This window comes from Copidosoma floridanum, unplaced genomic scaffold, assembly GCF_036245765.1.
Source record: "Copidosoma floridanum isolate Cflo_tuat_1 unplaced genomic scaffold, Cflo_Japanese_pri ptg000030l, whole genome shotgun sequence".
Lineage (NCBI taxonomy): Eukaryota > Metazoa > Arthropoda > Insecta > Hymenoptera > Encyrtidae > Copidosoma > Copidosoma floridanum.
In genome coordinates this window covers 11,696,763-11,723,481 of record NW_028321907.1, presented here as the reverse complement: position 1 = coordinate 11,723,481, position 26,719 = coordinate 11,696,763, and the positions used below count along the sequence as shown (strand labels likewise).

The 26,719-nt window shown below is 34.6% G+C and overlaps 6 protein-coding genes across 15 annotated transcripts; 2 read left to right on the top strand and 4 right to left on the bottom strand.

Annotated features, from left to right (window-relative positions):
• Nucleotides 1-63: 63 nt before the first annotated feature.
• LOC106636765 (lipase 1-like) lies at nt 64-1,625 on the bottom strand (the record flags this gene model as incomplete). Its single annotated transcript, XM_089596466.1, has 5 exons — nt 64-256; nt 323-499; nt 637-783; nt 864-1,104; nt 1,504-1,625. Coding segments are annotated over 5 exons (861 nt in total), but the record flags the coding sequence as incomplete, so codon positions are not given.
• Nucleotides 1,626-2,547: 922 nt separating this feature from the next.
• Nucleotides 2,548-6,571, bottom strand: LOC106636851 (lipase 3). Its single transcript, XM_014349383.2, has 7 exons — nt 5,867-6,571; nt 4,517-4,697; nt 4,297-4,411; nt 3,808-4,051; nt 3,569-3,727; nt 3,251-3,478; nt 2,548-2,928 (listed from the first exon to the last, which is right to left on the bottom strand). The coding sequence occupies exons 1-7, from the start codon at nt 6,095-6,097 to the stop codon at nt 2,776-2,778; spliced, it is 1,311 nt and encodes a 436-aa protein (XP_014204869.2). The 5' UTR covers nt 6,098-6,571; the 3' UTR covers nt 2,548-2,775.
• A 1,246-nt stretch (nt 6,572-7,817) lies between these two features.
• Nucleotides 7,818-13,820, top strand: rig (gem nuclear organelle associated protein rigor mortis). Of its 3 annotated transcripts, none has more exons than XM_089596512.1 (15): nt 7,818-7,861; nt 8,293-8,613; nt 8,703-9,067; nt 9,153-9,482; nt 9,579-9,834; nt 9,913-10,141; nt 10,213-10,297; nt 10,358-10,697; nt 10,777-11,422; nt 11,514-11,664; nt 11,735-11,992; nt 12,078-12,291; nt 12,363-12,566; nt 12,646-13,108; nt 13,176-13,820. In XM_089596512.1, the coding sequence occupies exons 2-15, from the start codon at nt 8,305-8,307 to the stop codon at nt 13,403-13,405; spliced, it is 4,080 nt and encodes a 1,359-aa protein (XP_089452638.1). In that variant the 5' UTR covers nt 7,818-7,861; nt 8,293-8,304; the 3' UTR covers nt 13,406-13,820. The 3 variants fall into 3 exon arrangements, with proteins under 3 accessions (XP_089452638.1, XP_014204867.2, XP_089452639.1); XM_014349381.2 differs by lacking the exon at nt 7,818-7,861 and adding an exon at nt 7,872-7,990; XM_089596513.1 differs by lacking the exon at nt 7,818-7,861 and adding an exon at nt 7,872-7,990 and having other exon boundaries at nt 12,646-13,112; nt 13,189-13,820.
• A 13-nt stretch (nt 13,821-13,833) lies between these two features.
• Nup37 (nuclear pore complex protein Nup37) lies at nt 13,834-15,652 on the bottom strand. 4 transcript variants are annotated; one of them, XM_014349387.2, is made up of 6 exons: nt 15,457-15,652; nt 14,905-15,067; nt 14,736-14,833; nt 14,636-14,663; nt 14,189-14,556; nt 13,834-14,101 (listed from the first exon to the last, which is right to left on the bottom strand). In XM_014349387.2, the coding sequence occupies exons 2-6, from the start codon at nt 15,052-15,054 to the stop codon at nt 13,849-13,851; spliced, it is 897 nt and encodes a 298-aa protein (XP_014204873.2). In that variant the 5' UTR covers nt 15,055-15,067; nt 15,457-15,652; the 3' UTR covers nt 13,834-13,848. The 4 variants fall into 4 exon arrangements, with proteins under 4 accessions (XP_014204873.2, XP_014204871.2, XP_089452640.1 ...); XM_014349385.2 differs by having other exon boundaries at nt 14,636-14,833; XM_089596514.1 differs by having other exon boundaries at nt 14,636-14,833; nt 15,556-15,652.
• Nucleotides 15,653-19,680: 4,028 nt separating this feature from the next.
• Nucleotides 19,681-21,518, top strand: Ts (Thymidylate synthase). Its single transcript, XM_089596635.1, has 4 exons — nt 19,681-20,064; nt 20,162-20,425; nt 20,663-20,925; nt 21,267-21,518. The coding sequence occupies exons 1-4, from the start codon at nt 19,881-19,883 to the stop codon at nt 21,474-21,476; spliced, it is 921 nt and encodes a 306-aa protein (XP_089452761.1). The 5' UTR covers nt 19,681-19,880; the 3' UTR covers nt 21,477-21,518.
• On the bottom strand, nt 20,565-24,496 carry LOC106636854 (protein ILRUN). Of its 5 annotated transcripts, none has more exons than XR_016293340.1 (4): nt 23,733-24,496; nt 22,426-22,775; nt 22,065-22,239; nt 20,565-21,983 (listed from the first exon to the last, which is right to left on the bottom strand). XR_016293340.1 is itself a non-coding variant. In XM_089596636.1 (4 exons), the coding sequence occupies exons 2-4, from the start codon at nt 23,882-23,884 to the stop codon at nt 22,136-22,138; spliced, it is 606 nt and encodes a 201-aa protein (XP_089452762.1). In that variant the 5' UTR covers nt 23,885-23,924; nt 24,089-24,496; the 3' UTR covers nt 20,565-22,135. The 5 variants fall into 5 exon arrangements, 3 of the variants coding, with proteins under 3 accessions (XP_089452762.1, XP_089452763.1, XP_014204875.2); XR_001338901.2 differs by having other exon boundaries at nt 20,565-21,368; XM_089596636.1 differs by having other exon boundaries at nt 20,565-22,239; nt 23,733-23,924; nt 24,089-24,496.
• Between the last annotated feature and the right edge of the window lie 2,223 nt (nt 24,497-26,719).

Genomic DNA, 26,719 nt, shown 5'->3' with positions numbered 1-26,719 from the left:
ATATAACAAACAAATAATGTCAACAAATTACGAGTTTGTTTTTCATAGATTTAATTCATGCTTACTTCCTTGTCGGGTAACATTAGTCCGTGGGAGAGTGAAGATTGTCATGTTTGTTCAAAAGAAGTATAATCTTCGAGTTGACGAGTTTTGGCGCATGAGAGGCCCAGACAAAGTCCGTGTGAGTGAATTTCGGATCCTCCATCTGAAACAAGCCGATTTTCTTCGGCATCTCTCTCCACAATCGTACTACATCCTGAAAGTCGTGAAAAATAATGTGCATCAAATGGATAGAGTTGCTGTTGTGACATTGTACTTATACCTCCGGTGGAGTGACAAAGTCATTCAGACCGTAAAGAAAGGCGACCGGCACCGTGACTTTCGACAGATCGTATTCACGTGGGATCGAACTGTTGTAAACTTCAATGTTTTTTGTCGTGCCGTAATCGTACTTGAGGAATTTTTTTGTGTTGTAAGCTTGTCCGTAATGAAAGACCACCTTCAGAGAAGTGCCAGCCGGCGAGTGCGTACCGATTATCGGCAAAAGTGACTTGATAGCATTGAAAATTTGTTTAATCATTATATATTGCAGCGAGAAAGTTATAAAAAATAAATATAACTGTCAAACAGAGCTACCATGTCAAACTTGTCGGGGTTGAAACCGGTGATCGAGAAAACCAGGTCTCTGCAAATTTCTCTGTACGGAGATCGGTTGCAGAAGCATTTCGATACATAATTGAAAGCTGGAAGAAACGGGAGCTCCACGTGTCCGTCTGTGTGCATCTAAAGTTGGAAAAAAAGAAGAAGAAGAAAAAAATCGGTATCGGTTATTCATAGGTATGCATAAATCCAAGTATACTCACTTGCAAAGACTCCAAAAACGGATACATCATCCGAGTCAATCCTCTGATGTGGTTGAAATAAACTGCCGGACCGAGGCCGATCATCAACTCGACTTGGGAGAGTATTTCCGGTCGCTCGCTCGCCATTACGAAGAATATCGTCGTGCCCATCGAGTGACCGATGTAGACCAGAGAATCGTTTTTCAGCGACGCTATGTACTCGATCTCCGCGGGTAGGTCGTAAACTCCCATCTCGTGGAAACTACACGGTACAATAGGTGTATTACGTATATACAAGGAATTTCACGAAAAATCGTCCTTTTAGGGGGTCAAAAGGTGAATGGAAAATTAGTTTGTTTTGTTTTTTTTTTTTTTTGCGCGATTTTTTCAAGATATTCTTATTACCGTTTTGTTGTTGGAACTATACTGATGCAATACACTTTTCCTAACTTTAAAAAACAAAACAATGTTTATTTTTTTCCAAAGAAAAAAGCGCGCATACATATAAAATTCGCTACTTTACCACTAAATCGGCTCTCTGTAAGACCACGCATACAATACCATAACTAGCAATGAAAAAAAAAACAAGTCCAATCTCGTTAAACAATGGTCGAACTCTGGTCTTTCGTGCGCAATGGTGTCGTAATATTAGACGCGTCACCTGAAATTCCAAAAGGCAGAGTCGTCCGGCGAGAGGCTGCTGTGTCGTCGCGAGTAAACATTGCCGCGCGCATTTCCCATCCACACGTCGTAGCCGCTGTTCGCGAGCTCGTAAGCTGGAAAAAAAAAAAAAGTAAAATTGAAAGAAAAAAAAGAAAAAAAAACATTGATGCAAAATGATTGTGTTCGCGCGAACCCAAGGCCTTTTTTTTCCCGAGGGTTAGCCAGGCGAAGGAGCTGTCGGCGAGTCCGTGGTGCAAGAGGACGGCGCGGGACCCCTCGGGGCCGGGGATCCTGTGCAAACCGAGGATGTAGCCGTCTCGCGACTCTACGAGGTGCTCCTCGGCTTCCGGGTAGCCCGAGTTCCTTATTATTTCGATCTACACGTATGGTATGACGATTAATTTTTTTTTCCATTTTTTTTCTTAGTTGTCTTTCTTTTTTCTTAATTTTTTTTTATCAACACATTGTTCACGTAGTTATACTCACCGCTGTCATGTCTTCCTCTGGATTTTGGCTACAGGTGACATTGTTGTTTTTCAGGAACACAGTGCCATCATCGTTTGGGATTGCCAAAATTATTGTTACGCCAGGTGATGACAAAAGGAACGAAAAGTAGAGTAAACGGCTCATCTCGAGGGAAAATATCGTGTGATATCAACTGACGCGACCGATGCACTATAACGATCCGGTAGACAACTCGTGAAACACATTACATCGTGACAGGGGAAAAAAAAATCGGTAAAACGCGTGATGCAAATTTTTCCGCGGAAAAAAAAACTTGTTTTTCACGACTGCATCAACATGGCGCCTTCATCTTGATCAAAGTTTTTTGTTACCATCTCATTTTGGCTGAAAAACTCTCCGTCTCGATGGCCGAAATTCGTGAACTTTGGGACTTTGGAATAATGTGAAGCATCGCAAATGTTGAACAAGAGGAAATTTATGGATGCTAAAACTTTTTGATCGCACCTGCTGTGCGCAGTTTATAAATAACTTTCCTGTATTGACCATCAGGTTTGATAAAAAAAAAAATTGTCTGAACGTTTGAATGTTTAAGCTTTTATTTCGTTGCACTTGTAAAATAATTTATAATTCAATTATAAAAATGATACATTCATGAAATCAGGTGTAAAACGCGTGAGCACTCGTATTTAATTTTTTATTACACGACTAGTATCGTAATGATTCACATTGATGAATATTTAACTATATGAATAACGATTTATTTTAGATATAATATTTTCCAAGTTATGATCCCAACGCCATCGTGTCATCGGTATTTTTGTAAAACAGCCAGGACTTCTTTGTAGACCAACGTCGGTGCATCGATAGCCCACAAATAGTCGAGATGATTGAATTTCGGATAATTGACTTTGTAATCGATTATTTTATTCGGCAGGTAGGCGCAGAGTCTCTTTACATCCTAAAAATGAAAAATCGGTAATCGTGTACAAACATTGGATGGAATAGATATTTTTTTCTTTTTGAAAATACGAAACGAAAACGAGCAAATAAGTATTATATAACAAGGACGTGATTGAACACAGTGAACCGGGCAGATATTTTTGTTTTGCGAAAAACAATATAATCGTCATCCATTCATGTCCAACACTTGGATTTGTTTGAAAAAAATTTTACGGTAAGTATTCAATACACGTACACGTGTTTCCTTCGCTCGACTGCGACGTAAATATATAATACGGTTACCGATATTAATTTCGGTCATATACCGTATGGCAACTTACTATAGGACTCGCCAGCCAATCGTTGTCCGCCCAAAACGCGGCGATCGGCACTTTGATTTTCGACAAGTCGTAATCAGGTGGCGTTGTACTGTTGTACCTTTTCATGTTGCCACTGTCGCCGTAATCGTACCTCTGGAATCTCTTGGATTTAATTTCTTGGGCGTAATGAAGGATAGTCTTGGTCGATGCCCCGGCTGGTGCGTGGTTCATAATCAGGGGCATGAGGCTCTGCCCGTGAAAAAATACATTTTTTTTAGTCCATCGGTGATTTGTATAAAAATTCACGGCTTTTTATAATATCATCACTATTATTCTTACGAAATTAAATTCCGACTCGTCGAATCCAGATATGACAAAGAGCATGTTGGCGCAAATTTTTTCCTCGGTCACGTAAAGCTCACAGCCGTATTTGGCGAGGAATTTTAATATCTTGTTTTCAGGCAAAAATTCACCCCTTCCCAGATAGTGAGAAATAAACTGCAGAAACGACATTTTTTTTAAATTTACATATGTATAACTTCAAATTTATTGTTCGAAAATTGCCATGACCTACTTACCTCGGCTTCGCGTATAAACGGCACGAGTAGCCTTATCGGGCTCTTCATGTGGCCCACAAAAGCCACCGGGGCCAAGCTGAGCATCACATTGATTTTCGAGGCAACTTCCGGCTTCTCGATGGCCATGACGTAAAACATCGTTGTTCCCATGGAGTGTCCGATGTAAGAGACATTTTCCAATTGCGTCAGTTTCGTGATGTATGATATGGCCGCTGGTAAATCAAAGGTGCCCATCTCGTGCCAACTGTACGAATGCGTATACAAACGAAAAACAAACCCATGAACGAGTATACAATATAAGTACGCTTTCATTCACAAACGTACCCGCGACACGACTCGCCGAGTTTTTGTTCTATTTTCATGCAAATGCACATTCAATGTAATAACGGATGGCTTATTTTTCTTCTTCAAACGTTCAATTCGTAATGATATTTGTCGTAAAAAAATTATTATTTGTTTTCAGGTGTAAAAACGACCGTCTTGGTTTACCTAAAATCCCAAAATCGTACGTCGGACGTGGAATAATTTGCATGGCTCCTGGAGTAAGTGTTGCCGCGTGCGTTCCCCAACCAGACATCGTAGCCAAGATCGGACAGAATAAACGCTGTGTTTGTAAAAATAAATATTAAATTGGGCAAAGAAAACATTTAAAATGAAAAAGAAAAAAATGGCAGTGGTCGATCGATGCGAGAGAGAGAGACCGTCGTACCGAGCCCCTTGTCTCTGCCGGCGATGACCCAATCGGAGGAGCTGCTGAGCAAGCCGTGCTGAAGGAAAACAGCCGGCGAGCCCGGGGCTTTTGGTATCCGGTGCATCGTCAGCAAGTAGCCGTCGTCGGTCAGTACGACGTGCGCCTCCGCTGGATACCCTTCTTTTCTAATCAATTGCGGCTGTGGGTGAAAAAAAAAAAAAATAAATAAAAAAGTTCAACGATAAGACCGGCTAGGTGGATGAGTCATTCGCGGAACTTGTGTTGTTTTGTGTGCTGTGTATGCATAGTACAGGCTGCCTTTTTAGATTTATTCATCGCGCGCGAATCATTTTTTAAAAATATTTTGTAAAAAAGTGATTGCACGAACGTTCTATACGAGTGATCGGTTTGGGAGAGAAAAGGAATAGCTTCGACTTTCAAGGCAACGGCAATGATGATGTTTTATTTATGTTTTTGACGTTGCTTAAAAAATCTCTGATCGAAAATTAATCATGGGGAGAAAACGTACAATTGCGTGCAAACTGGAATGCGGCTCGACTTGTAAATTGTACCTCCGGGTAATATATACATTATATACCTAAGTATCAGTGGTACAACACGTACCGATCTGGGGCAAGTACATAATTATGTAGTTTTTCTCGCTCTACGCGCATGAACTTGGGTTACAAGTGTGTATATTTTAGAGGGAATGGTATTTTTTTTTCGGCATGTGCGTAAAAGTGAAGTGACGGTAATAGAAACCCCCCCACGCGATTTGTATCGTACAGTTGAAAATGAAAATATACAACATGGGGTAGAGTAGTCAGATCGTATCCAAAATTAATTTTGCACGCTTACTTCTTTAGATCATTATTATTATTATTATTATTATTGTTTTTTTTTTTTTTTCAGTATGTATTTACCAATTATATACCTTTTAAAATTATATGATATAACTTATCCACTCGTGCCGTTCGGAAAATTTTACAAAACAATCTTTTCTGACTTCTAAAGAGTTATAGATTCATACACGTAGTTCCTTTGTAATACATTTCGATACCATCGGATTGAAACCGTCAACAGACTTATGATCGATAAATAATTTGCTTGAAGAGTATATACGTAATCCTCTTTTATCGCTTATGAATTTTTTTCCTCTACAGTACGTGTCAACATTCAATAATATCGTAGACAAAGAAAATATTAAAAACGTGACTTGTATGATTCATCTTCATTGCGCGTATTTGCGTATATGTATTGTGATTTTTTTTTAAATCAAGTATAATGTTTCGTACAGGGGTCTAAGAAAAAAAAAAAAAAAAAAAAAAAAAATTATTCGTAGCCTTTAAAAGTAATGTTTTATCTTACTGTTGTCATTTCCACGTCGGGATTGCACTTCCAGTACTTGCCAGGCACATTGTTTTTCTCCGCGTCGTCTTCGGCTGTAGACTCGATGTTGTTAACAATCTCCTTCAAGGCTGGCAAATAGTAATCGCCGGAAACAAGGTCGAGGATCGCGAAAACGGCGAGGCAAAGAAAAATCGGTGGCTTTTTCATCTTTGCTCTATACACAACACTGTGCGAATTTTTCAAACACATGCGACACTTTTGCTTTAAAAAAATACGTGCACGCTTGCGAATTCAAACGGTAGAACCCGTTATAGGTATATGTATTTAACCGATGATTCGCAGAATAATGTTCTTTTGTAAATATATATGTACATAAATACGTAAGGATCGAAGCACAATTGGAAACGAAGAGACAAAAGTTAATGCGTACGCGCGTCTACGGTATTAGTAAAATACCACATAAACGTATATTTATATACACCTACTTCCGATGTACACTCCGGAGAGTTTTTTTTCTTGGTATATAACAATATTATGACACTAAAATTAAAAATGTACACGAAGATAGTGAACAATCGTTCAAAGACTTCACTCACAATATAAATAAAGTTTTTAAACAAGAAACTGACTCACTTAAGTACAATTTATATGTGTATACAAGAATATTTACATCTATTATAATATGTACATGCGCCACCTCCACGACAAAATGTCATAATGACTCATTTATCTCTCGTCCGCACTTTCGCAGCGCTGGACCTGATGAGTCTGTTCGCTTCCGAGGATAACAAAAGTGATGAGTGCAGCAGATGTCATGTGTCTCAAAAGATGTCTCTAATCTTTCTCTTGCTGAAATTGAGTGTATTGTGACGACAAAAGTAGACCGAAAATTTATAGAAAATCTAATAATTAAACTGAGACAAATAAAAGTACCTACATTTTCTCCTTCATTTTTTAAAACTAAGTCTTATAAACTAACTTGCATAGGTACTTGTGAAACATAATAATTTATTTGTTTTATTATTTCAAAGAGTATTTTTTAAGTATTTTTATAGCCGAAAGGTAATATTTTACTATATACTTATATAATTGTATTATCTTTATTTATTTTTTCACAATTATTTTCAAACTTGAAAAATTGAAGAAAGCATTGGAAAGTACGAAAAAACAATCGGTTTTTTTTTTAGTATATATTTTATATTTTTTATAAAAGGTCTTTGTGTGGTCGAAAAAAATTAAAGACCTCATCGAAATACAACTTTTTTATATCGTACAATTTTGATGAAAGCAATAAACATTTACAAACAATGAAAAAAGAGAATTTTTTTTATTACGATATATAAAGTTGATTATACCACCACAAATTTGTACAACACATTTGTGACTTTTTTTATCCTCTTAAAGCTGAGAAAAATATTTTATCATGAAATAATCAGTCACTTTGCTACAAATATATTTTTAATTTATGTCTCGTCGAGGAAAGTTGTAAATCTTTTTCTATACTATTACGGTCTACATAACGATATTAAATAGAAATATCTAAAAACTGATGCAATAGCGCTAATATAATACCTATTGATGAGCTAGAGAAATTTTTTAAAACCCATACGACTATGGTAAAAAATATAATAAGTAGTTGTGTCTGGATGCAAACATTTAACTTTTAAATTTTTCATAAATTTAGTCGCATGTTTTTATGTATTTTTAAATAATAATTAAATACAATAATTGTCCAGAATTATTTAAGATGGTATAATTATTTATTTGCATCAGAACTAATGAGTAATTTGTTATGTATCAATTACCCCTAAAAAAATTAAAAGGTAAAAAAACGCACCAAACTTTAAAGTATAGATGAACATTTTTTTTTTTTTTACAAAGCGCTGTATAAAGATGAAAGATGAAAAGATATAAGATGGAAAATGCCGCTTTATATGCCGCTTTTATTTTTATGCATTACATGTGTCAAAAAGTACACACTGATCTTAAGTAAATTGCTGATTGCAGTGCGAGGTGCGGTTGTGATAAGCATTTAATTTAAAGATTCGTCAACTAAATCACTACTAACTACTATATTATAGTTTGCGTTTTCTACCGAAATTCACATCACGAACTTTGTAATTATCTTGATTTTTGGACAAAGTAAGGGTGATAAGCTAACCTCAAAATAATACCTTTATACCCCTCCACACGTTGTAATTAAATTTTTCCATAAATTTTGATACTTGTGTGAAATGTCATTTAATATTCTAACATGTCAAGTCATCATCCTATTTTTGTTGATTTTTTCATATCCGTTTTACTTGGCAGTTCTTATAATACGTAAATTTGGTTTCTGAACAAATTTTGTTTTTTTCGTGCAACTTTTTAGCATATATTATTTTTGTTATCTTAACATAAATGCTCACTTTCTGAAGAATTTATTTCTGGTTTGATTGGAACAGAAACAAGTCAAGATGAATGAAATCACTCTACCTCCTTCCCCAAATTGGTATTTGAGTACTATCATTGCGTGTGCTGGTGATGGTACTGTTGCTTGGGGAGCAAGGAATTCCATAATTGTAGCTAAAAAGAAAGAAAATGCTAAGGGCCTTGATTACACAATTATTGATAAGGCTCACTTGGAGAGGGTTGCATCGATAGCATTTTCACCATTAGATGAAGAAAATAGCTGCTATTATTTGGCATCTGTTTCAGAAAACAATGTTGTCAATGTATGGAATATGGCCTCTTGTAGTATTAAAAACAAGTACAATAATTTAGATGTAGGTATTTGAATGATATCTCAGGTTAACAAAAAAAAAAAAAAAAAACGTTTACTTGTTTACATTAATAAGTAATTTTGTGTTCATAGACTGGAAGTAAAATAGCTGCAGTAGATTGGTCCAAACATGACCCACATCTCATCTCCTACGTGACTCTAGATGGTTTACTGGGAACAATAAATATAAGTAATAATAATGCACAAAAGTTTCCTATAAACAGTAGCGGGAAAGTAAATACAACCTGTTTGGCTTGCTGTCCTCATGATAGTAGCTTAATAGCAGTAGGTGCCAAGTCTGGCTTGGTTTACATTGTCAATTCACGAGGTCACGTTAAATATAAGTTAAGAGGTCACGACATGGAGATTACCAGCTTGTCTTGGTGTCCAGTTCCTGATAATATTTTTGATAATAGTGACAATAAAGATTTTTTGCTGGCCAGTGGTGCTAAAGACAAGTAAGTCGCAGCACTTGGAGATTTTGAAACTTATTTTTCCTGGCATAGCTACAACTCAGTTCTTAATAAAAATGTGTTCTTTTAGATCGATATATTTTTGGAAAGCTGGGAGTAATGGCCGCTCGCAGCTTAATTTTTCACTTCCAAATACGCCTTTGGATACAAGTAAGCACAGAAGTAAAATGAACTTCACAGCTCTTTGTTGGTTGACACCCCAAACTCTTGTATCAAACTCACAATATGGAGAACTGCTTTTATGGGATTTATCAGGATGCCACAAAAAAAAATTTACTCCAACTTTAATTCATGGTCAACACTGCAATGGGTTATTCGCAATCGCTGGTTTAGCTGACCAACTCACTGAAAAAATACTTGAAGATTTGGAGCAAGAAAACTGGAGGGCAAAAACTACCATGTAAGCCAATGAAAACTGTGCAATTCGTGATTTATGTTTATTTTTCCATCAAGTTTTAATGAAGTAATCGTTAAAATGCATTTTTTTATCCTACAGAAAATCAATATGGACTTTATCTCAAGATCGGCAGGTTGTTTGTTGTAGTCTCACAGAGGGTAAAATATCTATAGAACATGTCATACCAACACTAGGAGGTTTTGTTTATTGCGTAGCTGCTTGTCCTATTGATACATCGTTAATTGCCTTTGGAGTAGGTGACAGTATGATTCGCTTGTGGAATCTATCTGAGCCTCACGATAATATGGTAGAAGTACAAATATTGTGGGAAAAAATCAAAGGAAAAGTGCGATCTGTAAGTTACATCGTTTTACAAAATACAGGAGCTTAATTAAGCTAGGCTTATTAAATAAAAAAATAATTATGTTCACAGCTTTCTTGGCACCCAGAAAAAGAAAACATCTTAGCATTTGGAACAGACGAAGGGCGTATTGGTTTATTCGATACTAATACAAAAAAGCCCCCACAATTGGCTAAACAATTTTTTAAACAAACTATTTATACCTTGGGTTGGGGTCCAGTACTGAAAGCTGAAGACTACGGGTTGTATGCTGTTGCAGAGGGTGAACTAGTATATTTTGATCCGAAATCTCTGAATTCAGGTAAGTGTACTAGATATTTCATATTACATAATACACTATATTATTTTACCGAGTTTTATTTTATTTCCCAGATCCTACAGTTGTGATTGATAAAAATTGTGCAGAGTTTTCTTGGAAATCAGATTATTCTCTGCTAGCCATAGGCTTTAATAATGGGTAAATAACTTCTGCGTTTTTTTTATGATTTCGTTATTAATCACTAAATATTTCTTTTAGATCAATCTCAATCTTGGATCGCACTTTAACCAAAAAATATGTGATCCACGATCTCAACAAGCCAGTTCAATGTTTAATCTGGCACCCAAACAGTACTATGTCAGATTTGAACACTTCTTCAATGCAAAATTACTTGGCCGTAGCTGTAAATGATATTACAATAACTGTTTTTGAAATTCTGAATACCGAAAATTCGGAAGAAGAAACTTCTGAAGAGCCACAGACTTTTTACAAAACTGTTGCAACATTGAATGGTCATACCGACAAAGTTGTAGGCCTTGCTTGGAGCCCACACATGAGCGGATATTTAGTGTCTTGCAGTTATGATTATTCTGCTCGGGTATTTAAATAACTTTTCGTGTACACTTTGCGTTAAATTTCTTTGATAGGGGTAAAGAACATATCCCTAACTGTTGTAGGTTTGGAAAGTAGATACACAAGAGATGATTGTTACGTATACGTCTCAGCAACTACCAATTCATTGTTGCATGTGGAGTCCATTATCCCAAGACTTGATTATCACAGGATCTGCTGACTTTACTTTGCGTATTTGGAGCATTTCCAATCAAACAGCTCTACCCGCGAGTGAATTAAAACCGAAAAATACAAAGGGTAAGAGAACAAAGAAAAAGAAGACAAAAGTGGTTAAAGCAACCTTGGTACTAGTAGATAGTAACAATGCTGAAGAGGTTGAAGTTACATCAGAAGTGACAAATGGTGAAAAGAACCCTAGTGAGGACAGTAGAGAACATGTCGGTCAAGAGCTAGGTGCTGAGCAAAGTGAAGATGGAAGTGTTTTAAAGGCAAAGAAAAAGAAACCAAAGATGAAGACTCTTTTCCCTGGTTATGCCGAAATTTCAACCAACAAAAAGCTCTGGTTTGCTTCTGTAAGGAGTCTCATGCATTCTGTAGAAAATGATGAAAAATGTAACGGTACGACCAAGGAGTCATGTATTAACGAAACGAATGGTGTTCAGGAAGAGGATAAAGAAGCAGAATCTAACATTGAAGTTTCACCTTTGCTGGGAACGAAAAAAGATCTCGAAGATGCTTTGAACCACGAAAGTAATCATTCTAATTTTTTTTACGTTTTATACATTAAAAACATGTATTCACACTTCAACTTTTTTTTTTTTTTTTTTTGTTTTTTTTTTAGAACAATTGTTGCATACAAACAAAAATCACCAGTCGATCATAGAAATCGATCAATGGACTGGCGGGAACTTGAAGGATAGTTTGCTGGAAGCAATGAAAAACAGTAAACTGACTGATTTTTCTGTATCTCTTGCGGCCAGCGTATCAAAAGAGTGAGTAGCAAAAAAAAGTAAGCACGACATTTTGAATAGAGCAATTCAAAAATTTTTTCTTGGTTCTTAGGTTTTATGAACAAATTTGTGATGCCTATTCCTCGCAGCTTGTATTTGAAGAAAATCCTCAAAAAGCAGCTTCGTACCTACTGTGCATTAATAAAGTTCGTGAAGCCATAGACGTTCTTTATGCCGCCAATTTTTACCGGCAGGCATATATTATTGCTGCTTCTAGATTAGATTCGAAAGATCCTGTTATTATTAACATTTTAACTCGGTGGGCTAACTATGCACAAAAGGTCGGGAACTGGCAGAGTGCGGTTGAATGGTGTGTATACCTAGTAATATTTGACATGACCACTGAAATGCATTTGAAAAAAATTTTCACGTTCACAAACACAAACAAATTATAGTTACATAAAGTTGGGAGACTATACTACAGCTGCCAAGCTGTTAGAAGGTCGCAAAGATTTGGATAGTTTGGTTTTAGCAGTTGATGTCGCCAAATTAATCAAGGATCAAGATAAATTGATCATAAGTTTGGCAGACAAAGCAGTGATGCAAGCTCTGCTGGATTCAGATATTGCTACTGCTAAATCAATCATTAAGGAGAATCCTCAAATACAAGTATATTGATTTTCGTGTTGATGTGTGTACAAATATTTGCCTATTTTTTAATAAATCACTTTCTTTTGCAGTACCGTGAAGTTGAAGTAGATGTATTTGATGAATTAAATCAGATTCTGGACAATATTAGTGATGATTCTATTTTGAAATGGATGGCTGGATCATCAAATATTTCTTTGTTGAGAACATTTAACAGTCGTTTTGATAAGTGTCCAAAAAAGTATTCGTTATTGCTTCAAAAAGATGTAATACCTCTTTCAGTGAGCAAAAAAATGGTATTTTAATATTATTTATGATACTTATCAACAAATTTTTAACATACGTTTGATGTTATACTATTGTTAAATATTGTAGATATTAATAAATGTTAGTCATCAATTTGCATTGGCAGCCTTGTCTGATAAGCAAAATCAAAGCCTTCAACATATAGTCAGAGCTTTTGCCTTCATAACTCAACACGAGAATTCGAGCTCTAATTCAGATGTAGAAAAAGAAGGAGAACAAGAAAAAGAAAAACATCTACCTTTAATAAAGTACCTTTATGCTTTAGATAATAAACACGTGACAGATCCCAGCAATATTTTTAATAGCGACAACAGTGATATAACAGTGAGCTTATGTGCCTATTTATGTCAAGCCTTAATCGAATGGTTCAATACAAGTCAACTAAGCAATAATCAGAATCCTGAATGTACGGGTTTGATTGTTGAGGCTGTTAAAAAATATATTAAAGATCTTTTTGATAAAGAATCCGTCAAGTTTTGGACAACTGCTAATGAAATTAGAAAACTGGAATCAAAATTGTCTAGTGAAATGAGTAAGTTCAGATAATTTATCATAATTTTAATAAGGTAATACCTTACATAACTTATTTTTATGTCTAGGTAAGATGAAGAGTAACAACGAGGAAGAAATTGATGAGACTGAAGTTCTGATAGAACGTTTGGATCAATTAAGGAACGCTAAAAATCGTTTCCTTGACAACCGAGTTTCGTCACCAAATCCGATGTTTAGTTATGGAGCTGTAAACGAATTCGTTGGCAAATTGTCTACTGAAGTACGAGAAGAAGTCAGCAAGTTAGTTTTAGATACATGGTTAAAAGCAATTTCATAAGAAAATTTGAAAGTTTCCTACTAAAATTTTTTGTATGAATTATCGTTTTCATGTTATTATTGCGAATTCTCTTAAAAAATAATTTTTTTACATAGTAATTAACACTTCGTTTCATTTTGTTCCTAGTATGCTGAGTCTGTTTTTTTTTGCTATTAAGTATTTTACATTTTCATATTTTGTTTTGAGTTTGATATAAATTACTATAACTTACTTACATTTAAAGTATCTTGCATTATGTCATGCTGCTTTGAAAGTATAGCCAATATAGGCTGTACCATCTGTAGTTGTTGAATGTACAAAATTATTTTCAGTTACTATAATGAAACCAAATACTTTTGTAAAAGAGAAACCTAGTTTTTTACATTTTATTACAACTTTTTTTCATTAATAAGCTCTATGTACAAATGTAAATAAAAAAACATCGTAAAAACACTTCTCCAGCGTCATTTATTCGGTACTTTCCAGAAAAGCAATTTTCTGTCACTTCCTGCACAAATTACTTGCAACCTTTGATGCCAAGTCAGTCCACCATAAAGTCGAACGCGACTGCATAATTGAACTTCTTTTGCTTTGATATCAACGACTTTTACATTATTATCAGGCCGACCAATAGTTGCAATTAGATTTTCGTTAGCTGGAGAAAACTTCATCACTGTACCACCTTCCAGATGAAGTGTTTTAGTCTCTTGTGCTCGACTAAAATAACAATAGTTATAAAAATTGGGTTTGACAATAAATTTTCAACATTTATATTTCAATTAGGGTTTTTAAAGTATCAAGTACCTTGGCCTTGACACGTCAAACAAACAGAGTTCTCCAGCAGCTAGACAAGCGACCTTCAAAGAATTTGGGCTCCAGTCTGCTGTCATTAGTGGCACTTTACTGGCATCCATGGACATAATGGCTTGCTGACTCCTCACGTTGTACATACGTATAATGCCCAACTTTTCAGCAACCAACAACTTTCCAGGTTCCTCATTATGCCATTTAACAGCCACTCCTGGGGCCGTTAACACAAATGACAAGATACAGCTTCTATTTTCTTTAATTGCCCAGAGTTTGCAAGTGAGATCGTCAGACACCGATGCCAGAAGTTCACCATCACCATCATAAGCAATACTATTTACATAGTTTTTATGACCCTCTAATATCTAGAATTCATTGATATTATTATTCAATCGGAAAGTTCAATTTATTTAAGACTTATAACAATAATAAAAATTTTATTACCTCTACAGCGCTTTCATCAATCAAATTGCTATTGAACAACCTAATTTTAAAATCAGCACTAGCTACAGAAAACGATAATAATTTAGGAACTACACTCAACGATGTTTCAGGACTCCAAGCAATTGCGTGAACTCTTCCTTCAGGATTAAACACTTTGAGCTGAGTATAACTGATGTCTTCCAGTTGATTATCTTCCTCCTGTAAATTTTTCAATTTAGTTAAAAATAATTTTTAACTTAACAACTGATAGGTTAAAATGTCCATAGTACTTGAAACTTTATTGAGGCAGTAATTATTCTGTCTTCCAAGCCAATGCAAATGAGATCTTCAGACCATTCATAAGGTGACCACTCGACACAATGAATTTGCATATCAAAATTCAATTTAAAACTCGGTGATTCTATTTGTGCTTCCTCCATTATATTCGTTTATCTAAAAAAGAACGTATGTATAAGTAAAAATTTTCACTTTTCATTTTAATTTTTCTAATAGTTTAACTAAACTTATTTATAAGATATAGAACTAACAAAAAAATGATACATAAATAATCCGTTTAATGAAAGTGTGTAGGTAGGTAAAGAAGATGCAACACGTTCATAGTTCGATACGTGAAAAGAGCAGGTTTATGCAAAAATGTATGAGTACCTCTATAAAAGATGTTTTAGAACTTTCAAATATAGATAATTAAAGAAAAAAGTGTTGATTCATCAAAATATCAACGACTTAATTATTATATTTTACATACAGTCTCATAATTTATTAAAGAAACATGAAGGTAAAAAATGTTTAAATTTGTTTATCGTGCTAATGACCGGCATAACCTTAAATTAATTTTGAAATCTCTTGCTTAATTATGAATTGTTCCAAAATATCCAGAAACTGTGTCTACAAGCGTGTCTGTGTGTATATATTGCTAACACCTAAAAAATAGTCACCAATAACTTGACACTAAAACGTTGATTCCACGGAGATCTTGTATTATTTTTATTTAATAGTTTACGTAGTGTGGTAAGTAGGTAAGTAGGTACTAGGTACTAGGTATATACACATTTCAGCTCAAAAATCTGGAAATCTGACTGTCAGATTCTGACAGCGTTGGCCGCGATCGGTCAAAAGACAGACAGCGCTAGTGGCAGACTATGAGGCTCTTTTACCGTCAAGCTTGAATCAGATGGCGCCAGGGCACGTCGCGGCTGTCATACTTACACACCGTCAAATTTACAGTTGTGTATTGTGTTCGTGAGCCTATCTGTGTAATGAGCAAAGCAGAAGACATAACCTTTGTAAATGATTGCTGTTGTTTGCAGACAATTTTTGTTTGCATTTACGTTTAAAGATAGTAGGAAAAATGTAGTGCAGTGTAATATCCTGCGATAAGAAAGTGAAATTTAAATTTCCTTCTGATAGTGTGATAAAAAAAGTGGCTCGAAGCAATTATGAGACCAACATTTTTGCCGCTCCCAAGTCATGGCTTACCTGTCCACGAGTTTTGCTTTTCTTTCACTGACTCTTGCTCCTTTCTCTCTTAAAAGCTTTTTCAATTCTGAAACTTTGAAGCTTCCATAATATTCTTTCTTGTCTTCCTTGTTCATTTCAAAATTTCAAATATTGCGCTTTACCACTACACTTTAATTTCCTATGTACATACAATACTGAAAAGTAATGTTGTGTGAGTGAGACGGCCATGACAGCCGCGACGTGCCCTGGCGCCATCTGATTCAAGCTTGACGGTAAAAGAGCCTCATAAGTAGCCCCGTTGCCCCGTAGGGCCGCCACAAAAACCACAAAATATAAAAATATATATTTATATATGTAGCTATAGCGCCAGTTTAATTGAAGGTAGAGTTGACTTGTAAGATGTACGTGAAGTTATGTGTAGTAATTAATTAAAGTAATTACTACTAAGTAATGCCATATGGTCGATTTTATTAAACCACATGAATATCTATATTTTTGGAGGTAGACTTTTGGATGGAAAATAGATTGTAAACTTGCCGCAAACAGCATAGACCACGTAAACTTTTTATTATCTATTTATAAGATTAGTTGCGGCTGGTTTATAATTAATAAAATGGCTCTAATATAAGAAGTAATAATTATTGAATCAGCGCCATCTAGCGGTCTTTATTTTTTGGCCAAAAGTGGCTCCTAAAATTCTCAATCAGAGCATTCAGGATTAGAGCCATTTAGTCAAATATAAACCAGCCGCAACTCATGATAAAGCTACAAAACAAAAAAATAACAATACATGTGTTTTTGGCGGCAAGCTAACAATCTATTTTCTACCAAAAAATCGACCTCCTATGTGTTTGTACTTTTGAAGATGAATTTTCAAGCATAAGATGAATTGTTAACTTGCCGCCAAAAACACATGTATTGTTATTTTTTTGTTTTATAGCTTCATCATGAGTTGCGGCTGGTTTATAATTGATTAAATGGCTCTAATCCTGAATGCTCTGATTGAGAATTTTAGGAGCCACTTTTGGCCAAAAACTAAAGACCGCTAGATGGCGCTGATCCAAATAACTATTGCTATTTAAAGTAAAGTCACTTTGATAATTATAAACCAGCCGCAAATAATTTTGTTAATAGATAATAAATAGTTGACATTTTATGTGCTACTTGCGGCAAGTTTACAATATGTCTTTTACCTGTAAATGGATCCTGAAAAGTATAAATATTCCACTTATCTTATACGGCTCATAAAATCTACCATATTTACAAAATTAAAATACTTTAGACCTTTTATCATTAACTCGCGGAAGCACAGCCCTTTAACTTTCTAGTTTAAATAAACAGTTAACTTATATAATATGTACATACCAAGATTTGTGTTACAAAAATCTTGAACAATGATTAAATAGATACGTAAAGTAATAAGTCCAAAAGAGACAACTAAAAAAAAAAAGTTTAAAAAAGAAGTTCAGTTACACAGGAAGAGTCTCCTAAAAATGGAACATTGGATCTCACTTAATTTAAATTGCTTTACAATTTATCTTTTACCTAAAAATCGACCTCCAAAGCTATCAATGTTCTACTTATCTTATATGGCTCATAAAATCGACAATATTTATAAAATTACAATACTCTTGACCTTTTACCATTAACTAATGAAAGAATAGCCCTTCAACTTTAGATTTTCAATAAACAGTTAACTTATATAATATGTACATAGCAAAATTTGTGTTACAGAAATCGTAAATCACGATCAAATATACACGTAAATTATTCAGTCGAAAAGAGACAACTGAAGAAAAAAGGACTGAAAAAGAAGCAGCCACACGAAGAGTCTCCTAGGAATGGAGCATCGGATCTCACTAATTGAAAAATACATTTATTACAGAGATGTAAATTTTAAGTGTTATAAGTAAACAAAGAACCCAACCTTCTCTGATCAAGTGAGATCCAATGCTCCATTCTTATGAAACTTTTCGTGTGACTGTGCTCCTTTTTCAGGCCTTTTTTCTTCGATTGTCTCTTTTGTTTTGGACTAATTAATTTGTGCTTACATGAGTTAATGATAAAAGGTCTAAAGTATTTTAATTTTGTAAATATGGTAGATTTTATGAGCCGTATAAGATAAGTGGAATATTTATACTTTTCAGGGTCCATTTACAGGTAAAAGACATATTGTAAACTTGCCGCAAGTAGCACATAAAATGTCAACTATTTATTATCTATTAACAAAATTATTTGCGGCTGGTTTATAATTATCAAAGTGACTTTACTTTAAATAGCAATAGTTATTTGGATCAGCGCCATCTAGCGGTCTTTAGTTTTTGGCCAAAAGTGGCTCCTAAAATTCTCAATCAGAGCATTCAGGATTAGAGCCATTTAATCAATTATAAACCAGCCGCAACTCATGATGAAGCTATAAAACAAAAAAATAACAATACATGTGTTTTTGGCGGCAAGTTAACAATTCATCTTATGCTTGAAAATTCATCTTCAAAAGTACAAACACATAGGAGGTCGATTTTTTGGTAGAAAATAGATTGTTAGCTTGCCGCCAAAAACACATGTATTGTTATTTTTTTGTTTTGTAGCTTTATCATGAGTTGCGGCTGGTTTATATTTGACTAAATGGCTCTAATCCTGAATGCTCTGATTGAGAATTTTAGGAGCCACTTTTGGCCAAAAAATAAAGACCGCTAGATGGCGCTGATTCAAATAATTATTACTTCTTATATTAGAGCCATTTTATTAATTATAAACCAGCCGCAACTAATCTTATAAATAGATAATAAAAAGTTTACGTGGTCTATGCTGTTTGCGGCAAGTTTACAATCTATTTTCCATCCAAAAGTCTACCTCTAAAAATATAGATATTCATGTGGTTTAATAAAATCGACCATATGGCATTACTTAGTAGTAATTACTTTAATTAATTACTACACATAACTTCACGTACATCTTACAAGTCAACTCTATAGATATTTATATATATATATACATATATTCCGTAATCTGGCCATCATCAGTTAAAACAGCAGACGACGTGAAAGTCAAGAAAAAAAAGTGAAGATTTCATCGCTGTTGACTGTCGTCTGCTATTTTAACTGGCCAGATTACGGAACAGAGCGCCAGTTAATGAGTTAATTCAAGGTATAGTTGACTTACTACGGAAGCTTACGGAAGCTCCTATCCGCCATCTATAGACAAGCTGCTTGCTTTCATTTCTCAAAATAGGCAATGCAACTACTTGCGTAGTTAGAACCACAGGCTTACTTTTTCAATGATAAATGGATGATCATAATAGTTACCCGTTTACTAAAATTTGTGTATGTACTTTCAAAATTAATAAACACTAAAAATATTTGCTGAAAGATCCGAAAACAGGTTATGACGCTTTGTTTTGATTATGCTTTTTGGGCAACGCAAGTAGTTGCATTGCCTATTTTGAGGAAAGCAAGCAGCTTGCCTATAGATAGCGGATAGGAGCTTCCGTAGACTTACCGACCCGACCTGATGGTAACGTAGAGTGCAATCCACCATCACTTGCTGGTGACGATTGCGGAAAACACCCATCATGTGTCGATCGGTATTCGATATTGCGTGACCGCCGTGATCCAAGATCCAACTGCCCGACTACGTCCGCACATGTTTGATGTCCGTTAGAAATCAGAATCATGCCTATATCCGTAGATTTGTTCACCTTACAATCCAGGGACGGTCGGGGACAGTCTGGGCGAGTCGGAGACGAAAGTGAACAAGTGCTCTTCTCCGTCTCGGAGAAGAAGTCAACATGTCAAACGATAAAGAAAGTATGGAAGAAAATGGAACAGTAAAGGAAAATCAAGAGCACGAGGAGTATCAGTATTTAAATTTAATTGAAAAGATTATCACGAAAGGAGATCAAAAAAAGGATCGTACCGGCGTAGGAACTTATTCTATCTTCGGCACACAGATGCGATTCAGTTTGCATGATGGTTTGTATTTTATTTTTAAATTTTCATCTCGTTTGGATATTTCGTTTATTCTATTGCAAGGACTTATTAATTCATCAAAAGTTGATTCTTTCAACAGATGTCTTCCCGCTACTGACAACAAAACGCGTCTTCTGGAGAGGAGTAGTTGAGGAGCTGCTCTGGTTTATTAGAGGCTCAACAAACGCCAAAGAGTTATCAGAGAAAGGCGTCAACATTTGGGATGCCAATGGTTCACGTGCATTTTTGGACAATCTTGGCCTAACTAACAGAGAAGAAGGTGATTTAGGTCCTGTGTATGGCTTTCAGTGGCGACATTTTGGCGCCAAGTATGTAGACATGCACACGGATTACACTGGCCAAGGTACTTATTATACTTGTTATTTTTGTCAAATGTACAACCCAAAGAAAAACCGGTATTTTAATAATTATTTATTGATTATTTCATTATTGGTAAGTTCTGATAACTTAAAATTAAACTATCCTGCTAAGCAGTAAAGCAAGATACATTAGTTTTAAAATAAAATTATTGGATTTACTGAATTTACTTTCAAAAAAAATTTTTTCAACTGTCTCCGTTCATTTGAATATTTGTTTTTAGGTGTTGATCAACTGGCTGAAGTGATTAAAAAGATAAAAAATAATCCAGATGACAGAAGGATAATAATGAGCGCGTGGAACCCAAGTGACATTTCTCAAATGGCTCTTCCACCTTGCCACGCTCTTGTTCAGTTTTATGTAGCAAATGGAAAATTGTCTTGCCAACTTTACCAAAGAAGTGCTGATATGGGACTTGGTGTACCATTCAACATTGCCTCTTACTCGCTGCTGACGCGTATGATTGCACATGTAACGAATTTGAAGGTAACAATTACTAATAATTAAACATAATACAATTTGCGAGTACTAGTTATTTGCAACAAATTATTTTTTCACACATATATACTTAAGTCAAATAAACAAAAGTATTGCAAAGAATATTACGTGTACGAAAAATTTTGTATAAATTTATTACAATAGGACTTAATTTTGTTACAATAAATAATCACGTCGAACGGTTTAATCGATTTCTCTTGAAGTAGAAGTTAATGTTGAAATAAAAATTTCATGAACTTTCCAAAAGGCCGATTTCTACGTAGAATTCATTATCGTACAAATTTCATGTAAAAATATTTCTTGCTAAAGAACCTTTTTCTTTTTCACAGCCAGGAGAATTTGTACATACAATGGGTGATTGTCATGTGTATCTCAATCATAAGGAGCCATTGAAACAACAAATCTCTCGTGAACCAAGACCATTCCCGAAACTAAAAATTAATAAGGATGTTAAAAACATTGGCGATTTCAAGTATGAAGACTTCATATTAACAGATTATAAACCACACCCGAAAATAGAGATGGAGATGGCTGTTTAAAAAAATAATTTAAGCCATGAAGAAACTAAATTTATATTCTTTTCTAGCAATATCTATTTTTTTATTGTCTAATAAAAATTATATTCTTAGTAAAATTATTTTTCAATTTTTATAGTCATGACTTAATATATATTTTACAAAACCATCAGTCAAAATATTACATCAAAAGAGATTTTTTATGTTCAACTGTGTAATGAAAGAAAAATCTCGTATAAATTGGCAATAATTTTGCATTTTGACTACACATTACAATCATTCTAGATTCACTTCAATCAATGTTTAAAGTAAACTCAACTCACAAATCGGCATTCAAAAAAAAAGGTAAAATAAAATCATTCCAAATTTTGACTTAATCTAGGCCAACTTGAATTTTTTTAAATAACAATGTGATAAAATAAATATAATTTTTCTTCAATCTATTAATAATAAATAGAGTCTATCGCTGAACCTTTATTTATAAAAATTTCATAACTTATGGAACAACAGAGCTCTTACTATTTCATACATCTGTAAAAGGAGTAAAACATCTCTTCATAAAATTATGAATAAAGAGAAAATTATAAATTTGTATTGATTAAATAACAAAACCTGCATAACTGTAGTATTTAAAAAAATTTAGAATCGTCTTATCGCGCAACAATCATTGTAAGCTATGGCTATCACATCTGTTCATCTGTCGCTTGTGAAGTACTTAATAGGTGAAGTTGCTGAGTTAGTGCCAAGGTACCACCTTTTTCCACTGTTATTATCACCCATATGACGTCTGAGAAGAAGAATTGTTGTATAAGATTTTTTTAAAATATGGAATATGTAATGGTAGCCACCAATAATATTGAAAATCTGCGACTTAAACCAACACGTTAAAAAATAGAACATTTTTTATTGAGATTCCAAACCAATTAATAATTGTGACTACATTTACAGAAACGTAAGGTATAAATGCTCTTACCCCCAAAGTAGGAACCATTTGATGTGGTCATCCTCCACTTGCTTTGGTAAAGCCCTTCGCTTGGAGGACTTACGAAATCAATACTGATTTCTATTGAGTCTTTGGCTGGTAAACAAGGTACCGGCACACTTGTGCAATCCCCCATTCGTTCACCACTTGTAAACGTAAGACACACACCCTCGGGCCAATCTTCAGTGCCACTATTTTGAATACGCCACGTTTTTCTGAATTTTGTGAGTGGTGGAACGTCTTCTCCCTCGCCAATCGTTGAATCACAAATAAGCGTCATACAGGGGAGCTTGCGCGTCGCTTCAAAGTCAAAATAACTACCAATTGCTGCTTGGACATTCCTGAAACAGTAAGATAATCTTTCATAAGTTGACTGAATTGCATATTAACAAGATAAGGAAGTGATTTGGACTGGAACTTAATTTGATTCATCATGTGGTAATGAATAGCTGTATCAATAAGTTTGTTTGCTTCTATTGTATTGAAATTATTTACTTAGTTTTATAAAATGATCTCCTACTATATTCATGTACTAGTATAATAAAGAATGAAACAAAATATTGAGTGTCAATCTTAATAATTATAACTTTTGGTTCAACATAGTATATATCTCTTGTATTATCTCTATTACAAAAAAATGGTTTGTATGAGCACACAGCAAACATCTAAAAGTTTTTTTTTCCACGTCTTGCAGAATAATCACTGAAAGCAATACATCATAAGTACGTAGCTTAGCACATTGGCTGTAAAGGAAAGCATAAGACAGTAACATACATGTGTGTGAACAGAGTATCATATTATCTTCATCGAATTAATCTAATTGAGGAATTTCTTCAATCAAGAATGAGGAATAAGCAAATGAAAAAAAAAAGACTCGTACAAGACAAGCCAATTCAATCCATTGGTCAAATCTTACAAATTTCGTCTACATTGAAAAATTGTAAAAAAGACAAGAAATTAGAGAGTTTGAATACAGAATAAAGTAATGTAGGTTATGTCAACAAATAGAATGTAGCATACATACGCAATTGTAGGGTGCACTTGTGTGAATATATATAAAGTATGCCATTGTAACGTAAAAATAGGTGTAGGTACACTATATGTACCTACCCATAAACAGATAGCAAGCAAAGATTAGAGATAGAGATGCTAGTAAAAAAAAAATTTGTACCATATATAGGTGTGTACAACAGAGAGAGAGAGAGAGAGAGAAATGGAGAGACATGCATGTTATGGAGAAAAAGAAAAACAAAGAAAAAAAAGAACAGAAGTGTCAATGGCCTCTTTTAACAACTAACCAGTCGTTCATCTCCAGGAAAAACAGGGCCACGGAGTCGTTCAGGTGGCTGCCCGCCACCGCCTTGAGCTGCTTCACCAGGTCGACCTTGTCAGCGACGCCGAGGCAGCGGAACGACTGCATCATCCGCTGATCCAGCTCGTCCGCGTCCATCGTGCCTAATATGCTGTCCGGTTGTTGTCGTCGTTATCCTCTGTTCAATAATATTTATTTATGTCGTAGTGTTCTTTAAACGATGTCTTCTTTGTTTTGTTTTGTTTATTTAAACACCCGCGACGTGCAAAAACACAATCTAATGGTAAAATTAATAAATGTACGGAAAAGTAACGGGCAAGACTACAGGAGTTGTAGGTACACACTTAATGACGAATACGATTATGATGAGCAAATCAACAATGACAATAATATGATTGTTGATGTGTCAGTCGTCGTTGTGGTCCAGGCTGTTGTTTCTATCTCCGAAAGTCCATCAAGTCGAGAACACACGAGCACTATCAGTACAGCACGCTTGTTACACACAAAACACACTACTTGCACTCTAAGTAGTCCAAGTCCACCTTCACCTCTTCTTTTGGAAGTGTGTATAAGTACCTACTTTCAGAAACACGTTTGTTCGTCGTTTGGGTTTAGCGCTCCATTTTCGTCTTGATCCGATCCCTTTTTACTTAAGTACTTGATGATTTAGCCTGAGTTTATGCTGCTTTATGTACATACACATATATGCAATGTATGTGCAATTGTGCACTGTTGAAGTGTATGTCACACTGTGTGTATGCAATGTAATGCATATGCAATTTATGTGCAGTGCCAGTGCCAGTCTGCCAGTGCATCAGCCAGAGGCACTGCAGCATAGTCGATAGTCAAATCTACTTATCTACAGAGTCCAGTCAAGTCATACATAAAAAAGCAGAAGCGCGGACAAAAACAAGTTGCAAAGCAGGACGGTTTCTGTTTTATTTAGTTAAGTATACAGCCTGTTACATCGTTTAATTGTTTTCGGCTGTATTCTGCAAATGGTGCCAGAAGTCCAAAAATCGACCTCCTATATATTTATCCTTTTGGAGATAGGTTTTTGAGTAAAATATAAATTTTAAAAATGCCGCAAATAGCACATCAAATGTTAACTTTTAATTATCTATCTATTCAATTAGTTGCGGCTGGTTTATAGTTAATTACATAGCTCTATTGTAAGTATAGTAGTAATTTTTGGATCAGCGCCATCTAGCGTTGCGGATTTCTGAACTAAAAAGTGGCCCTAAAATTCTGAATCAGAGCTTTAGCGCTTAGAGCCATTTAGTTAATTATAAACCAGCCGCAACTCATAATAAAGCTATAAAATAAAAAAATAACGATACATGTGTTTTTGGCGGCAAGCTAACAATCTATCTTATGCTTGAAAATTTATCTTCAAAAGTATAAACACATAGGAGGTCAATTTTTTGGTAGAAAATAGATTGTTAACTTGCCGCCAAAAACACACGTATCGTTATTTTTTTATTTTATAGCTTCATCATTAGTTGCGGCTGGTTTATAATTGACTAAATGACTCTTATCCTGAATGCTCTGGTTGAGAATTTTAGGAGCCACTTTTGGCCAAAAAATAAAGACCGCTAGATGGCGCTGATCCAAATAACTATTGCTATTTACAGTAAAGTCACTTTGATAATTATAAGCCAGCCGCAAATAATTTTGTTAATAGATAATAGATAGTTGACATTTTTTGAGCTACTTGCGGCAAGTTTACAATTTATTTTTTACCTGTAAATCGACCTTGAAAAGTATAAATATTCCACTTATCTTATACGGCTTACAAAATCTACCATAATATTTACAAAATTACAATACGTTAGACCTTTTACCATTAACTCACGGTAGCACAGCCCTTTAACTTAATAGTTCCAATAAACAGTTAACTTACGTAACATGTACACAGCAAAATTTGTGTTACAGAAATCTTGAACAACGTTTAAATAGATACATAAAGTAATAAGTCCAAAAGAGACAACTGAAGAAAAAAGGCTTAAAAAAGAAGTTCAGTCACACAGGAAGAGTCTCCTAAAAATGGAGCATTGGATTTCACTTATTGAGAGTTGTTTCGGATATAAAGAATGTGAAAATTCATAATTTTATGCTAAGGATTTGTGTTTGTTTGGATAATAAAGAAAATTTGTTAATCAAACATAGAGCTTTATTTGTTTTACATTTAACAAATAATTGATGATGATAATACAAGCAGCTCTTAAATCTTATTGTAAGTCTGCAGAAGCAGATTCTTCCCATCCTACATTGATTAATTTTTTAATTTAAATGACCTTGTATGTACACTGTTAAATGATTTCAAATATTAAAAGTTAACAAGTTGTTTTATACAATAAATTCATTTTAATTAATCCTTAAAAATGTTGTAATGGTCCATGTTGGATTAAAGAACTTTGAGTCGCTGAAATCTGTAATATTTTTTTTTTCTTATGTACATATGATGTATGTTCCTCTGCAATATATCACACATTCATGTTGTGAGGTTTTAATATTATAATAACAAAGTTTGATAACGCACAAGTTAAAAGTCTCTATTAGCATCAAAAACAGTAGAATATATAAGTACGTGAATTAATCAGTCCAAAAGAGACAACTGAAGAAAAAAGGACTGAAAAAGTAGCACAGTCACACAAAGAGTCTCCTAAAAATGGAGCATTGGATCTCACTACATAAAAAATACATTTATTACAGAGAAGTAAATTTGAAGTATTATAAATAAACAAAGAACCCAACCTTCTCTCACCTCAACCCCATGATGGGAGTAAAAACAGCAAAAAATATCGAAGCTTGTTGACATGCGGAACCCACTGACCATTGTAAGCTTGCCGCAAATAGCAAAAAAAATGTCAACTACTTATCGTCTATTTATTGTATTATTTGCGGCTGGTTTATAATTAATAAAGTGACTTAACTGTAAATAGCGATAATTATTTGAATCAGCGCCATCTA

Coding starts and splice junctions, on each gene's coding strand:
- rig (XM_089596512.1), top strand. CDS start 8,305: ATGAATGAAATCACTCTACCTCCTTCCCCAAATTGGTATTTGAGTACT. Junction 9,068..9,152: donor GCCAGTGGTGCTAAAGACAA/GTAAGTCGCAGC, acceptor GTGTTCTTTTAG/ATCGATATATTTTTGGAAAG. Junction 12,292..12,362: donor AGGAGAATCCTCAAATACAA/GTATATTGATTT, acceptor TTTCTTTTGCAG/TACCGTGAAGTTGAAGTAGA.
- Ts (XM_089596635.1), top strand. CDS start 19,881: ATGTCAAACGATAAAGAAAGTATGGAAGAAAATGGAACAGTAAAGGAA. Junction 20,426..20,662: donor CACGGATTACACTGGCCAAG/GTACTTATTATA, acceptor ATTTGTTTTTAG/GTGTTGATCAACTGGCTGAA. Junction 20,926..21,266: donor CACATGTAACGAATTTGAAG/GTAACAATTACT, acceptor TCTTTTTCACAG/CCAGGAGAATTTGTACATAC.
- LOC106636851 (XM_014349383.2), bottom strand. CDS start 6,097: ATGTGTTTGAAAAATTCGCACAGTGTTGTGTATAGAGCAAAGATGAAA. Junction 4,412..4,516: donor CGGCAGAGACAAGGGGCTCG/GTACGACGGTCT, acceptor TTACAAACACAG/CGTTTATTCTGTCCGATCTT. Junction 2,929..3,250: donor ATTGGCTGGCGAGTCCTATA/GTAAGTTGCCAT, acceptor TTTCATTTTTAG/GATGTAAAGAGACTCTGCGC.
- Nup37 (XM_014349385.2), bottom strand. CDS start 15,054: ATGGAGGAAGCACAAATAGAATCACCGAGTTTTAAATTGAATTTTGAT. Junction 14,557..14,635: donor TTGATGAAAGCGCTGTAGAG/GTAATAAAATTT, acceptor AATGAATTCTAG/ATATTAGAGGGTCATAAAAA. Junction 14,102..14,188: donor TTTGACGTGTCAAGGCCAAG/GTACTTGATACT, acceptor TTGTTATTTTAG/TCGAGCACAAGAGACTAAAA.
- LOC106636854 (XM_014349389.2), bottom strand. CDS start 23,884: ATGGACGCGGACGAGCTGGATCAGCGGATGATGCAGTCGTTCCGCTGC. Junction 22,776..23,732: donor TTCCTGGAGATGAACGACTG/GTTAGTTGTTAA, acceptor TTACTGTTTCAG/GAATGTCCAAGCAGCAATTG. Junction 22,240..22,425: donor AAATGGTTCCTACTTTGGGG/GTAAGAGCATTT, acceptor TCTTCTTCTCAG/ACGTCATATGGGTGATAATA.